The 14931-nt window shown below is 46.1% G+C and overlaps 1 protein-coding gene across 1 annotated transcript in view; it reads right to left on the bottom strand.

Annotated features, from left to right (window-relative positions):
- Positions 1-2754: 2754 nt before the first annotated feature.
- The window catches only part of TGFBRAP1 (transforming growth factor beta receptor associated protein 1), a 77717-nt gene continuing 65540 nt past the window's right edge, over positions 2755-14931 (bottom strand). Inside the window, exon 12 of the mRNA XM_034953625.2 lies at positions 2755-3765. Within this exon, the coding sequence (XP_034809516.1) occupies positions 3697-3765 (69 nt within the window). The 3' untranslated portion in view covers positions 2755-3696. The remainder of the gene's footprint in view (positions 3766-14931) is intronic.

Raw genomic sequence — 14931 nt, 5'->3', positions numbered from 1 at the left:
TGAGTGCTTTTTTTTTTTTTTTTGGACTAAAAATACCTTCTGCGTTAAGTATTTTCAACACTGCTCAGCTCCCTTGTTCATGTAGTTGGGAATTTTGGTCCCAGAACCCTCACAGTTGCAGGAGTGCCCAGTGCTCAGTTTCTGCTCTTATGGAAACACAGGGGATGTGGAGTATGTGCTTGAAACAGGACAGTCTGAACCCCAGGGTACCTCGCTCTCTGTGGGTTTCTGGGCAAGTGACACGGCATTCCTGTACCCCACCTGCCTCATCTCTGAAATGGCAGAAATACTCCCAGCCAGAAGACCACGGTGAGGAATAAACAAAATCATACATGTAAAAGATCTAGTCCAAGGCTGAGTCCATGGTAGATGCTGAAGACACAGAGGCATTAGAGTTGCACTGTCAACCTGCTGATAGCCAAGGTTTGTTCTTTTTGGGCAAGGGTGGAAAGTTCTTTGAGAAAATGGCTATTTGGTCATTCTGGAAAAAAACAAAAAACAACAAAAAAGCAAGCAACTCTCTAGTGGAAAGCAGCTGGGTGTCCTGTAATTCAATTCAATACTGACACTACCTACCTGGAGTTAGAGTCAGATCCCACAGGTTGAGGGCTCGGTCCCACAAGACTACCACCCCCATTTCAGATGCCAACCACAAGTAGTTGGTCACCTGTGCTCCTGGCCCACAGGCTATAAATGGGAGTTTCTCACAACCCCTTTCTCAGGTTTGATTAATTTGCTGAAGTTGCTCATAGAACTCAGGGAAGAACTTTATTTATGTTTACCCATGTATTACTGTATTACTCTGTTCTCATGCTGCTAATAAAGACATACCCAAGACTGGGTAATTTATAAAGGAATGAGGTTTAATTGACTCACAGTTCCACATGTCTAAGGAGGCCTCACAATCACGGCGAAAGGCAAATGAGGAGTAAAGGCACGTCTTACATGGTGGCAGGCAAAGAGCTTGTGCAGGGGAACTCGACTTTATAAAACCATCAGATCTCATGAGACTTATTCACTACCATGAGAATAGTATGGGGGAAACCATCCCCATGATTCAATTATCTCCACCTGGCCCTACCCTTGACACGTGGGGATTATTACAATTCAAGGTGAGATTTGGGTGGGGACAAAGCCAAACCACATTAATTACAAAGCTATTACAAGGGATACAGGGCAAGGCATGTGGGAAGGGATGTGGAGCTTCCATGCCCTCTCCCAGATCACCACCAGGGACCTCCACACGTTCAGCTACTCAGAAGCCCATCTGAACCTAGACCTTTTCAGGTTTTATGGAGGATTTATTCCATAGGCATGACTGATTACATCACTGGCCATTGTTGATCAACTCAACCTTAGCCCCTCTCCCCTCTTCCTTCTCATGAGATTTTGGGGGTGGAGGGAAAGTCCCAACCCTCTAATCCTGCCACAGTCTTTGTAGTGATCAGCCCTCCTCCTGAAGCCACCTAGGGGCCCCCAGCCACCAGTCATCTCATTAGACTACAACAGACACTCTTACCACTCTGTAGATACTAAGGCCAGGAACGAGGGGCAGAGACCAAATATATAATATATTATATCACAATATCACAGACTCGTTCCTCATCCTCATGTGGTCTAGGATTTCAGGGTTGAGTTGACACTAACACCACATCCACAGAAGCCAGGAGCATGAGTTTGGCTTTAAAGAGCAAAATTCTACTTGCTGGCCTCAACTGCACCACTTCACTCCATTCAAAACTCTCCCTAGGTTGTAAGCTGACCTCACAGGGATGCACAGAGGGATGAGATGGATATATGATGCAACCCATTCCCATGCCTAGAAAACACAGCCTCTGGTGCACATCACTGCTCTCAGGGCTGTTCTGAGGTCCCCAGGGCACTGTGGAGCCTGTCTGGGAATGCAGAGAGGCAAGAGGAGGGTGGAGGCGGATTGGGTAAAAGGCTGCTGTCACAAAGACAGCCAACACTAAGGGCCTGAAACAGATAAACTTTGTTTCCCTCCAATTAATAGCCCAGGCAGCCAGGCGGGTGCTCTGCTCTGTATGGTTGTTTAGGATGCAGTTGCCTTCCATCTAGTTTCCCACTGTCCCCGGGGCACTGTCCTTATCTTTATGGTCACTCTGGGCTGCAGCCACTTCCATGTTCCGGCTCATGAGGAGGGGGAAGAGGAGGGGGAGCATGTGCAATAAGACACCCCACACTCCACCCTGGTCTTCCACCACCAAGAGTGGAGGCTGCTGGCCATACCTAGCTGCAAAGGAGCCTGGGAAATGGAGTCCCTCATCGGGAGGCCGTCTGCCCAGCTGCAACCTACTGTGGAAGAAGATGGGAGCTGGGTGCAGTGGCTCACATCTATAAGGACAGCACTTTGGGAGTCCTAGGCAGGAGGATAGCTTAAGCCCAAGAGTTCAGTTAAAGATCAGCCTAAGCAACATAGTGCAGACCCTGTCTCTACAAAAAAATACAAAAATTAGCCAAACGTGGTGGTTCACACCTGCAGTCCCAGCTACTCAGGAGGCTGAGGCAGGAGGATCACTTGAGCCTAGGAGGTCAAGGCTGCAGTGAGCCATGATGGCGCCATTGCACTCCAGCCTGGGCAACAGAGAGAAACTCTATCAAAAAAAAAAAAAAAAAAAAAAAAAAAAAAAAAAAAAGACGGGAAGGATTTGGTGGACACCTGGCAGTGTCTGCCAAAACATTACACAATTTTGAAAAAAACAGGAGATCCTAGCAACACATACAAACTACGAATTTCACAAAGGAGCCTTTGTTTATTGTAAAGTAAGCATATCTCTAACACATCAGCCAAAGATGGTTGCCTCTCTCTTTATCCCAGCCCCCAACATACAGAGTTCTACGTCCAAATACAGAAAATGCATGCATTTATGCATGCGGTAAGGAAAAAAAGGCACCACATTTAACCTTTCAGACACAAATGGTGGAAGACATAAAATAACTAGACTGAAAATCTGGAGCCACAAGGAGATGAACTTTGCCAGGATAAGAAAAAAAAATTACTATTTAAAATAACAAACAGTCAACACTGATTACGATCAACTCTGCCCAAGAATTTGATTACATTAAAGGAAAGAAGGTAGTTTCAATGCTCTGGCTGTTGAAAGGTGGAGGCTGGTGGCCACGGCACAGAGGGAGCACCACAGAGTATGCGCGGGGTTCAGGCCAGGGCACCATAATTTAACTATTCCAGGGGACGGAGGGCTTGGGAACCCTCACTGGGAGGTCAGCATCTGGATTCTGTAAGAATAGAAGGATGTTTGCATGCAAAAGTATGGTGTGTGCATGTGTGTGCGTGCATGCACAGGTGTGTGCATTATTATGGGCTGGTGTCCAAGGTTACTTTAGCAGAGAGTTCCAATGTCCTTTCTGCTCTCTTGCCCCTTCATCTGGGAGGAGCAGGGAACAAGGTGTTCTAGGAATAGGAGAGGTGCCAGCGATTGCCATGGTCAAAGAGGGAACCAGTAGGAGCTGCAGCACAGACTTCTCTTAGTTAGTCTGATAAGAACGGAAAGAACTTATCTGTGTGAGAAACACTTAGATGAGACCAGAACTTTACCTTCTGCATCCACCAATCCGAGGGCACTGATATGCAAGTTCAGCCTCCTGGGTGTTCAGGTAAACTCCTGAAGATCCCCAAGGTCCAGTTAATGAGAACAAATTACTTGCCCTGGGTCTCTATGTTCCATCTCCGTTCTCTCTGCTGCTGCCTCTGGCTTCTGCTGTCCCTCTGCCAGCTATTCCTGTCTAGGAAAAATAACCAAGTTCATTTTTGGAAGCATTTTTTAAAAGAAAGTCCTGCTGTTCCTTATTCATGGTCCTTCGGAGGAATATATTTCTCATTTCCTCCCTCATTAAAATACTGCTGCCGTATTTCCTCCTTTTGGCATTTTTGCGGTGGTCTCATGAAGACTTTAGATGCTTTATTACACCATAACAAGAGAGTCACTAAGCTCACTGTACAAGATAAAAAGACTGAATGATTTTAAAAATGCACAAGGAACAATGGGAAGCTTAATTTGCTTTGAAACTATCTGAAACAGGAGGCTCTTTTTCCCCAAGGCCTTGGAATTCTCTCTGGAATCTGAAGGGGCTCTTGGGAAGCAGCCAGTCTAGGCCACTAGAAAGTCCTTTCCCCCTTGCAGGGGGTTCTGGGGAGTGCCGGAATGCATTCCCTTCAGACCCACACAGGTGGCTGTGGGCACCATGTGGTTTCCCTCCAGCCAAGCCCAGATGGCACCCCTGGCTGCTTCCCACATTCCCCAGGATGATGATCCATGATTTTTTCTCCCACTCATATCTAAATCTCTGTTATACTTCATGGGAGCCTCCTTTTGCCTGCATGTCCTCTTCATTCCCCTACCTTCTTCTCTGGTTTCCTTCTCCTTAAACCATGCAATAAGCAGATACCAGCCCTTCCTGTGATGTGAGATGATATTAACATCTTTTTTTTTTTTTTTTTTTTTTTGAGACAGAGTCTTTCTCTGTCGCGCAGGCTGGAGTGCAGTGGCGTGATCTCGGCTCACTGCGACCTCCACCTCCCAGCTTCACGCCATTCTCCTGCCTCAGCCTCCCAAGTAGCTGGGACTACAGGGGTCCACCACCACACCCGGACAATTTTTTTTGTATTTTTAGTAGCGACGGGGTTTCACCATGTTAGCCAGGATGGTCTCGATCTCCTGACCTCGTGATCTGCCCGCCTCAGCCTCCCAAAGAGCTGGGATTACAGGCGTGAGCCACCACGCCCGGCCAAGGTGATACTAACATCTTAAAACTTAAGTTATAAATTGTGTACAAGAATGACATATATGAATAAATGCCCCTTAGTTTTTTGTTTGTTTGTTTTTTGAGATGGAGACTAGCTCTGTTGCCCTGGCTGGAGTGCAGTGGTGCGATCTCGGCTCACTGCAACCTCCGCCTCCCGGGTTCAAGTGATTCTCCTGCCTCAGACTCCCGAGTAGGTGGGATTACAGGCATGTGCCATGACACCTGGCTAATTTTTTGTATTTTAGTAGAGACAGGGTTTCACCATGTTGGCCAAGTTGGGCTTAAACTCCTGACCTCAGGTGATTCGCCTGCCTCAGCCTCTCAAAGTACTGGGATTACAGGTGTGAGCCACCGCGCCTGGCCTTGTTTGTTTTTTTTAAAGAACAGGGTCTCACTCTTCCTCCCAGGCTGGAGTACAGTGGCGTGATCATAGATTACTGCAGCCTTAAACTCCTGGGCTCAAGTAATCCTCCCAGCTCAGCCTCCTGAGTAGCTGGGACTACAGGCGTGTGCCACCATGCCTGGCTAAATTTTAAAACGTTTTTTGTAGAAAGAGGGTCTCACTATGTTGCCCAGGCTCATCTGGAACTTCTCGGCTCAAGCAATGCCCCCACCTCAGCCTCCCAAAGCACTGGGATTACAGGCATTAGCCAATGAACCTGGCCTCCTAGTTTAAAAAAATTTTATCTCCTGATTCTTTAAAATTATAAAAGTAACGTGCTCCTTGTAAAAACAAAACAAAAACCAAACAACCAGTGTGTTTATTGGAGGGTTTTTAAAACCAGTTTTATTATTATGTATAAAAATATGCTTTTTCTTTTGCAAAATTCAGATCATACAGCATCACAACTTTGTGGCCCGGTTTTTATGTTTGTTTTGGTTTTGTTTGCTTTTGTACCATTTTTGGAAGTGATTTCTGGTGGCCAGGAGTTCTCCATTGTGGTGATATGCCTCTGATACTTAAGGCTTCCTATTTTGGATATTCAAGGTTTTTTTTTTTTCTATTTTTTACCATTTAAACAAATGCTATAATGAGCATCCTTGACATAAATTTTTCTGCCTAGCTGCTGATCATTTTCCTAAAATAAACTTCTAAAAGTGGAAATGGTGGTTTCTGGTGCTATAATAAAATCGCTTTTCAGAAAGTTAGTGTCAAGTTATTCTCTCACCAGCTGAGCTGGAGAATTCCCAGAACCATGGGAAAGTCTTGGGGAGGTCATGAAGTACTTCCCATCAGCCACCGCCCGGCCCTTGCAGGCAGGCTGTGCCAGGCTCCTTTGGGCCACAGGTTGGATTATGAATCAGGTTAAGAAGGTACTGGGGAGAGCAAACACAGTCTTTTTGACTTAGGAGGCATTATTCAAGAACTTTGCAGTTTTACAGAAGCTAAGACCAATTAATATATATTCGCTAATTATATATAGGAGAGTATAAGAGAAACAACTATTGAAAGTATTTTGCACCTCCCAGGAACCAATTTGGGCTGGAAGAATTGCTCGTGGCCACTTCAGGCCCATTTGAGTCACCTAGACTCAAGAAACCCTTTGAACAAGCAGAAGTAAATATGCTTTCTGCCTGCCAGGCTGGCCTAGGAAGGGTTTCCAGACTCGTGTCCTGTTTCTGGCCCCTTCCTACTACTATGGCATGAATTGCGTCTCCCTTGCCAAATTCATATGTTGAAATCCTCACCCACAATGTGATGGCCTTAGGAGGTGAGGCCTTTGGGAAGTGATTAGGTCATGAGGGTGGGGCCCCCATGATGAATTAGGAAAAGAGGTAGAGACCCCTGAGCTTCCTCTCTCTGCCATGTGAGGACGCAGCATGAAAGGGGCCATCTGAAGCCAGGAAGAGAGTCCTCTCCGGGAACTGAATCTGCCGGCATCTTGGTCTTGGACTTCCAGCCTCCAGAACTGTGAGAACTAAGTTTCTGTTGCCTAAGTCTGCAGTCTGTGGTATTTTGTTACAGCAGACCAAGCTGACTAAGATAGATACTCGGAGGCAAACTTTTCTGCCTTGTTGTGAGAAGTATATGAAAATTTTAATGTTCTATTCTCTGTCCTGAGAAGCAGAATACAATTTCAGCTGTCCCAGTGGCCTAATCAAAAAGATATAATAACCATATTTTTTATTTTCTGTAACTGATGCTTTGATAACTGGGCCCTTGCTGACCCTAGAGGACAGACTGCCCCTCCCAGCATCAGCCAATTCCTAGAGGCAGTAAACAGCTCGCCCACAAGCATGCTTTCCTTTCTTTCTTTTTTTTTCAGTGACAGGGTCTCACTGTGTTGCCCACAGTGCAATGGAGTGCAGTGGGGCAATCATGGCTCACTGCAGCCCCAAACTCATGGGCTCAAGTGATCCTCCTGCCTCAGCCTCCTGAGTAGCTGGGAATACAGGCATGTGCCACCACGCCTGACTAATGTTTTATTTTTTGTAAAGATGAGGTCTCACTATGTTGTCCAGGCTGGTTTCGAACTCCTGCCCTCAAGCGGTCCTCCTCCCTTGGCCTCCCAAAGTGGTGAGATTACAGATATGAGCCACCCCACCAAAGAATGCTTTTCAAATGCAAAACAACCATTCCAGGGCTTACACCCCAACCACCTCCTTTATGGAGCTCTCACCCATGGGGTCGCCATCCACCTGTGCCAATCACCCCAGAGCCAGGTACCAAACAATTAGGGAAGCGCCTGCACCCCAAAGCCCACTGAAATCAAACCAGCCAATCCTAAGCCTGCTCACCCTGTCTCTCCCATTCCTTCCCATGGAAGCCACAACCACGGGAAGGCTCCTGACCACATTCCCAACCCCTCCCTCTGCCTCCTGACCAACCTGGTGCCTCTCCATGTGGCCCTGCGTGGGATGCTGTGCCCCTTCTCGTGGGAGCTGTGGTAACAACCAACCTGTTCAGCAGCAGTCATCTCCTGATCTGTTGGCCTCACCATACCTCACGTTTTCTATTAATACTCTCTATTTTAAAGCAAAGTATTCTATGATGAGCTGATTGGCTAAAACAATTTGCATTCTGCACCCCCTCCCTTTCTTATGTTTTAAAAAACTTTGACTATGCAAAGCTCGAGATGAACAGGCAGAATACCAGAAGGAAATGTTGGCAGTGGCTCTCTTGGGTGGTAGAATTGTTGCTCTTTCCATAGCTCAAATACTTGTATTATTTTGCTTAGAACCAGGAGAAAGCCTCCCCTCCAGCCTTATCTCTCACCATTCCTCTGTTACTCCCTGGGGTCCTGGTTACTCAAACTGACCCCTTTCTCTCATTTCCAAGGGGCCATCACCTCGCTCACTTCTAGGGTTGGTCCTGCTGCTCCTTCTGCCTGGGGCACTTTTCCCCGACTTAAGGCTCCCCTCCTGGGCTTCTGGCTTACCCGCACTGCCCACTCTAGCATTTGTCCCACTCTGTTGTAACTGTCCCTGATTGTTTACAAGATAAAACAATGTACACGTCTAAAGAGATTCCATTTCTTTGATTTTAGTCAGTTTACAAGAAGGTATTCCCTTTATATGAGTACACAGTCAAAAACTCAATTTTAAGCCTGCCCCGCCCAAAAGACAGGTTATCATATTACTGGTCTGGCTATATTTAAGTGCATTTTCCATGTATGTTAGTGTCAGAGGCGTCTGAACCAGAGCACTCCATCTTGAATAAGAGCTGGGTAAAATAAGGCTGAAACCTACTGGGCTGCATTCCCAGACGGTTAGACATTCTAATCACAGGATGAGATAGAAGGTCGGCACAAGATACAGGTCATAAAGACCTTGCTGATAAAACAGCTTGCAGTAAAGAAGCAGCTAAATCTCACGAAAACCAAGATGGCGATGAGAGTGACCTCTGGTCGTCCTCACTGCTACACCCCCGCCAGTGCCATGACAGTTTACAAATGCCATGGCAACGTCAGGAAGTTACCCTATATGGTCTAAAAACGGGAGGCATGAATAATCCACCCCTTGTTTAGCATGTAATCAAGAAATAACCATAAAAATGGGCAGCCAGCAGCCCTTGGGGCTGCTCTATGGAGTAACCATTCTTTTATTCCTTTACTTTCTTAATAAACTTGCTTTCACTTTATTCTATGGACTCGCCCTGAATTATTTCTTGTGCGAGATCCAAGAACCCTCTCTTGGGGTCTGGATCCGGACCCCTTTCTGGTAACATTAGTATTCTTGCCATTTTCATACTGTATTTTTTTATGGTGGTAAAATATACATAACATTAAGTTTATCCTTCTGACAGATTTTAAGTGTATAGTTCTGTGGCATAAATACATTTACATTGTTATGCAATCATCACCACCATCAGAACAGAAACTCTGTCCCCATTAAACACTAATTTCCCCTTTCTCCCTTCCCAGCCCCTGGCACCCATCATTCTACTTCCCATCTGTACAAACCTGACTATTCTAGGTGTCTCATAGAAGTGGAATCACACAGTATGTGTCCTTTTGTGACTTGCTTATTTCACTTGGCATAATGTCCTCAAGATTCATCCATATTGTAGTGTGTGTCAGAATTTTCTTCCTTTTTCACACTGAATAATATTCCATTTCATGGGTTTTAAATCGTATATTTAGTTACAAAAGTGTTATGTGCATAGACTATTTGGATGCATTTTATATAAAATTAGAATTGCTATTTCATATATTCATATCAACATAAAAAATATAACCCTATATCAGACCATCTAAAAGTCATCTGCTTATTGCCCTAATCCCTCCCATTGGGTCCAGACAGACCAACAAGCAAAGCTCCTGAATGGTCTAAGGTGGGCCCTTGAAAATGGGTTCAAAATCAGCACAAGGTCTTTGCCAAGACCTGTTGGTTTTTTCATCATTTTATCCACAGAACTTTGCACAATGCCTGGCACACTGCAGTCTCCCAACATATACTTGTGGAATGAATGAATAATTGAACACATGAATGAATGAATGAATGGAAAATGGAAAAACTGCCCCCTTGGCATGAAACACAGTTCTTGATGAGTCCCTCAGTCCCTGAGCTGCCTCCCTCTATGACCAGGTTATTGCTAATTCTGCAGTTGCATGAACATGATCATAAACTTGGAGTAAGTCACTGCTGCTGAGGCTCTGCCCCAGGAGGGGCCAGCTCAGCAGCCCCAGATGCTTCCCAGACAGAAAGATCCTTCCGTCTTCCTGGCCCACTGGATGAATGTGATGGTCAATTTCATGTGTCAATGTGACTGGGCCACGGGATGCCCAGATTAAACATTCTTTCTGGGTGCCTCTGTGAGGGTGTTTCCAGATGAGATTAGCTTTGGGGTTGGTGGCCTCAGGAAAGATCTACCCTTCCCTATGTGTGGGCATCATGCAATCCACTGAGGGCCTGAATAGAACAGAAGGCAGAGGAAGGAGGAATTTGCCTTTTTTTTTTTTCTTAACTTGGCTCAGTGCTTGAGCTGGGATATCTCCTCTCATCTTCTCCTGCCCTTAGACTGGGATTTAGACCGTCAGCTCCCTGGTTCTCAGGCCTTCAGACTTGGACTGAATTATGTCACAGGTCTTCCTGGGTCTCCAGAAGCTGATGGCAGAACATAGAAACTTCTCAGCCTCCAGAATGGCCTGAACCAATTCCTCACAATAAATCAGTCTCTCAATCACACGCCCTTTCTCTCCCCACCCCTACACACACACACACACACACACACACACACACACACACACACACACACGCGCGCGCGCACTGTCTCTCTCTCTCTCCTATTGGTTCTCTTTCTCTGGAGAACCCTGCCTGTTGCAATGTGCGTCCTGGCACGGCCATGGCGGTGGGAAAAGCTGACCTTCCCTGTCGGTTGCTGCTTAAGAAGCAGCTTGTTTTCCAGCATTTGTGTAAACACAAGATACCTGAAAATTACACCAGTAGGCGCAAATCGAGCACAGATGGGAAACTGGCACTGCCGCTGCATGTTTCCAATGTTGAGTTGCATGAAATTACAGTTATGGGAGCAGAGATAATGATGGGTTTACAGGAGGCTCTCAAGTTTGATGTGATGTGACAGCCAACCTTCCTTCTATAATTGCATAACCTTTGCTGTGGTCTATTCCACACGGAATCGCCCAGGACACTGGCCTGCAATGCAGGTGTGGAAATATGTTAGGAAATCTACAGCATCAAGACACCACAGTAGTGGGAGAAGGAGCCTGACCAAGGAAACAGGCTGGTTCTAATTTGCTGAGGCGCTGCGCCCCGACTGATACACAGGGCGAAGTGAATACCAGCCCTTCCCCTCCCAAGCCCAGACACAAACACGCATGCTGTCTATACTGCCTGCAAAGTCACTTCTTGCCCTCCCAGGATAGTGAGGATAAATGTCCCCTTACTGTCCTGTGATCAGCTTCAGCAGCTCTCTGCACTTCCAGATGTCATGCAGTGGTGACCCTCTCAAAAACAGGAATTGGAACCCTACTAGCTGAAGCAACCATCCAAGAAGGGGCATGACTAGAGATCTGGGCACACGACACACCTCCTTCCCTTCCCAAAAGATGTTGTAGAGGTTTATATGAAGAGGGGTTGGGAAAAAAGATGGAAAATGTGCAAACCTTCATTAGGAGACCTGCTAATGAAACACACAGGGCAGGTGGCCACTCTGTCATCTGCTCTGACCTACAGGGCAGCAGCTGCCCTGGCTCTGGCCACATTTTCCTGTAAGTTAGTCTGGATCTCGTTCTGAATCAGCTTTACGCAGACCTCTGCATATGAACAAGTGTCACATCATGGATGGGGAAACCTTTGTGCCTTTCCTTGTTGGCAAAGACCTTGTGCTGATTTTGAACCCATTTTCAAGGGACCACCTTAGACCATTCATGTGCTCTGCTTGTTGGTCTGTTTGGACCCAATAGAAGGGATTAGGACAATAAGCAGAAGACTGTTAGATGGGCTGATATAGGGTTATATTTTTCTATGTTGATATGAATATAAAAAATAGCAATTCTAATTTTATACAAAATACATGCAAAGAATCTATGCACATACACTCTTGGTGACTATACTATTTTAAAATCATGAAGTGGAATATTATTCAGTGTTAAAAAGGAAGAAAATTCATGGCTGGGCATGGTGGCTTATGCCTGTAATCCCAGTACTTTGGGAGGCTGAGGCGGGCAGATCACTTGAGGTCAGGAGTTCGAGACCAGCCTGGCCAACGTGGTGAAACCTTGTCTCTACCACAAATACAAAAAATTAGCCAGGCATGGTGGCATGCGCCTGTAATCCTAGCTACTTGGAGGCTGAGGCAGGAGGATCCCTTGAACCCAGGAGGCGGGGGTTGCAGTGAACTGAGATCGTGCCACTGCACTCCAACCTGGGTGACAGAGTGAGATTCTGTCTCCATAAAAAAGGAAGAAAATTCTGACATATGCTACAATATGGGTGAACTTTGAGGACATTATGTCAAGTGAAATAAGCCAGTCACAAAAGGACACAAACTGTGTGATTCCACTTCTATGAGACACCTAGAATAGTCAAGCTCATAGAGATAGAAAGTAGAATGGTGGGTGTCAGGGGCTGGGGAGGGAGAAACAGGGAGTCAATGTTTAATGGGGACAGGGTTTCTGTTCGGGATGATACAAAAAGTTCTGGAGATGGATGGTGATGATGATTGCATAACAGTGTAAATGTATTTATGCCACAGAACTACACACTTAAAAATTGTTAGAATGATAACCTTAATGTTATGTATATTTTACCACAATAAAAAAAATACTATGAAAATGGCAAGAATATTAACATACAAGCAAAATGCACTTAAATATAGCCAGGCCAGTAATATGATAACCTGTCTTTTTTGGGGAGGGCATAAAATTTGAGTTTCTGACTATGTTTACTCATATAAAGGGAATACATTCTTGTAAACCGACTGAAGTCAAAGAAACTGAATCTCTTTTGAGGTGTACATCATTATGTCTTGTAAACAACTGAGAAATGCTCTCCTGTACTCTGTCTTAAGAAAGTAAGTTTAGGATTTCAGTTATATTCGTTTATGAGCTTCAGTCAATAGCTGCCTGTAAGTCAGCAACATATTAAAAACCAGTTTGGAAATAGTTGGTGGGGTTTTACCATAATGTGCTGGCTGCAGAGGCGGGAGTGAGGGAGGGTAGGCCAACTGACCACCCCAGTTCTATCATGCGCATTGCTGTGGAGGTAAATCATAAACATGTGTGGGCAACCAGACAGAGGCAGGGGCTGGGTGAGTCAGCTCAAAGCACATCGCGTCATCTTAGCTCACATTCCTGTTGAGGTCAGGTTGGGGATTGGCCACCCCAGCTTCGTTGCACACACATGGATTCTGAAAGGGAAAAACTGATATTTCAAGCAAGACAAATGGAAAATGTTCTCTAGAGAAAGAGGAAGGACTTGTGAAACCTAGAGCACATGAGAAAAGGAAAGGGGAGCCGGGCACAGTGGCTCAAGCCTGTAATCTCAGCACTTTGGGAGGCCGAGGTAGGAGGATCACTTAAGGTCAGGAGTTCAAGACCAACCTGGCCAACATAGTGAAACCCTATCTCTACTAAAAATACAAAAATTAACTGGGCATGATGGCATGTACCAGTAGTCCCAGCTACTCGGGAGGCTGAGGCAGGAGAATCGCTTGAACCTGGGAGGTAGAAGTTACAGTGAGCCGAGATCACGCCACTGCACTCCAGCCTGGGTGACAGAGCAAGACTCCATCTCAAAAAAGGACAGGACAGGACAGGCAAGGCAAAGCAAGGCAGAGGCTGGAGGAAAGGGGGCAACTGAAAACCACTTGAAAAAAGGTATGTGTAGACCAACTCCTCTCCTGGGTCCAGCTGGAACCGGGATTGAGGGGTAGAGTGGGCTAGAGTCACTTTCCAAATCAAGGAACCATGCAATGAGATTCCGGAGTGCTCAGACACACCTGTGGGGGCACATCTGTGGGATGTGTGCATGAGTCCCTGTGCTGGGTGCTTTCAAGGGCCACCTGAGACCCTGGTCCTAGAGGATATCTTTTGGTAATGAAGACTGAGACCATACTGCTACCCTGCCCTGACTTCCATTGCTTGGAACAGAAGGTTAACACGAGAAGGGAACTCAGATACTGCCCAGCTCCACCTCCTGCTTATGGACGATGCCACTGATACGGTTTGGATGCGTGTCGCCCTCCAAATCTCATGCTGAAATTAACCTCCAGTGTTGGAGGTGGGGCCTAGTGGGAGGTATTGGAACCCGGGGACGAATCCCTCACAAATTACCTCCCCGTGGTAAAGAGTGAGTTCTCACTCTGTTAGTTCACGTGAGAGCTGGCTGTTTAAAGGAGTCTGGCACCTCCTCCTCACTGTCTCTCTCCAGCTCTTGCCATGTGATGCATCTGCTCCCTCTTGGCCCCCCGCCATGGCTGGAAGCTTCCTGAGGCCTTCCCAGAAGCAGATGCCAGCACCACGCTTCCTGTACAGCCTGTAGAACAATGAGCCAAACAAACCTTTTCTTTATAAACTATCCAGTCTCGAATATTTATTGAGAGCAATGCAAAAATGGACTGAAGCAGGCACAGAAGTCTGGGTGACCTGACTCGCTGAGGACCACAGCCAGGTGTGTCAGAGCCCCAAGAGGCCCACGCTCCCGACACCTGACATTTGACTTCTCAAGTCATGCTTGTCCTGTTGAGTTGCGTGCATTGCTTTCCAAGCTCTTCTTGCCACGTGATCTCATTTAACTAATTTACGACTCTGGACTGCAGGCTGAATGATAGCTATTTGTTTCCCTCCCCCAGTTGCAAGCTAAGGAAAAGTAGGCTTCATTAATTCAAGTGCTTATCTCCCAACAACTGTTAACAAGCCTTGGACGGTGCTCCAGCCAGTTAGCTTTTTTGAGAAGGTGAAAGGGCCTCTAGTCCATATGGTCTAGATTCTTGTACATTTTCATTTCAAACGCTAAGGTTGACAGATCTGCTAAGAGCAAATGGGGTGTTAGTTAATATCTAATTACTCTAACACGAGTCACAGCCCATTTAACTGAGTCAGACACCAGTCTTTGCTTTCACTGACAGACACATTTAGGACATCAATTTACACACTCTCTCTCCAACCACTTAGCCTAATCTGCCGTTGTAACATTCTCACAATGCAGTTAGTGTGAATCTACATGTCTTCCTTTCCAGTCAGG

The sequence above is a fragment of the Pan paniscus genome, chromosome 12 (assembly GCF_029289425.2).
Source record: "Pan paniscus chromosome 12, NHGRI_mPanPan1-v2.0_pri, whole genome shotgun sequence".
NCBI classification, from domain to species: domain Eukaryota; kingdom Metazoa; phylum Chordata; class Mammalia; order Primates; family Hominidae; genus Pan; species Pan paniscus.
Note: the sequence above shows the minus strand (reverse complement) of the source record. Positions and strands in the feature narration are given on the sequence as shown.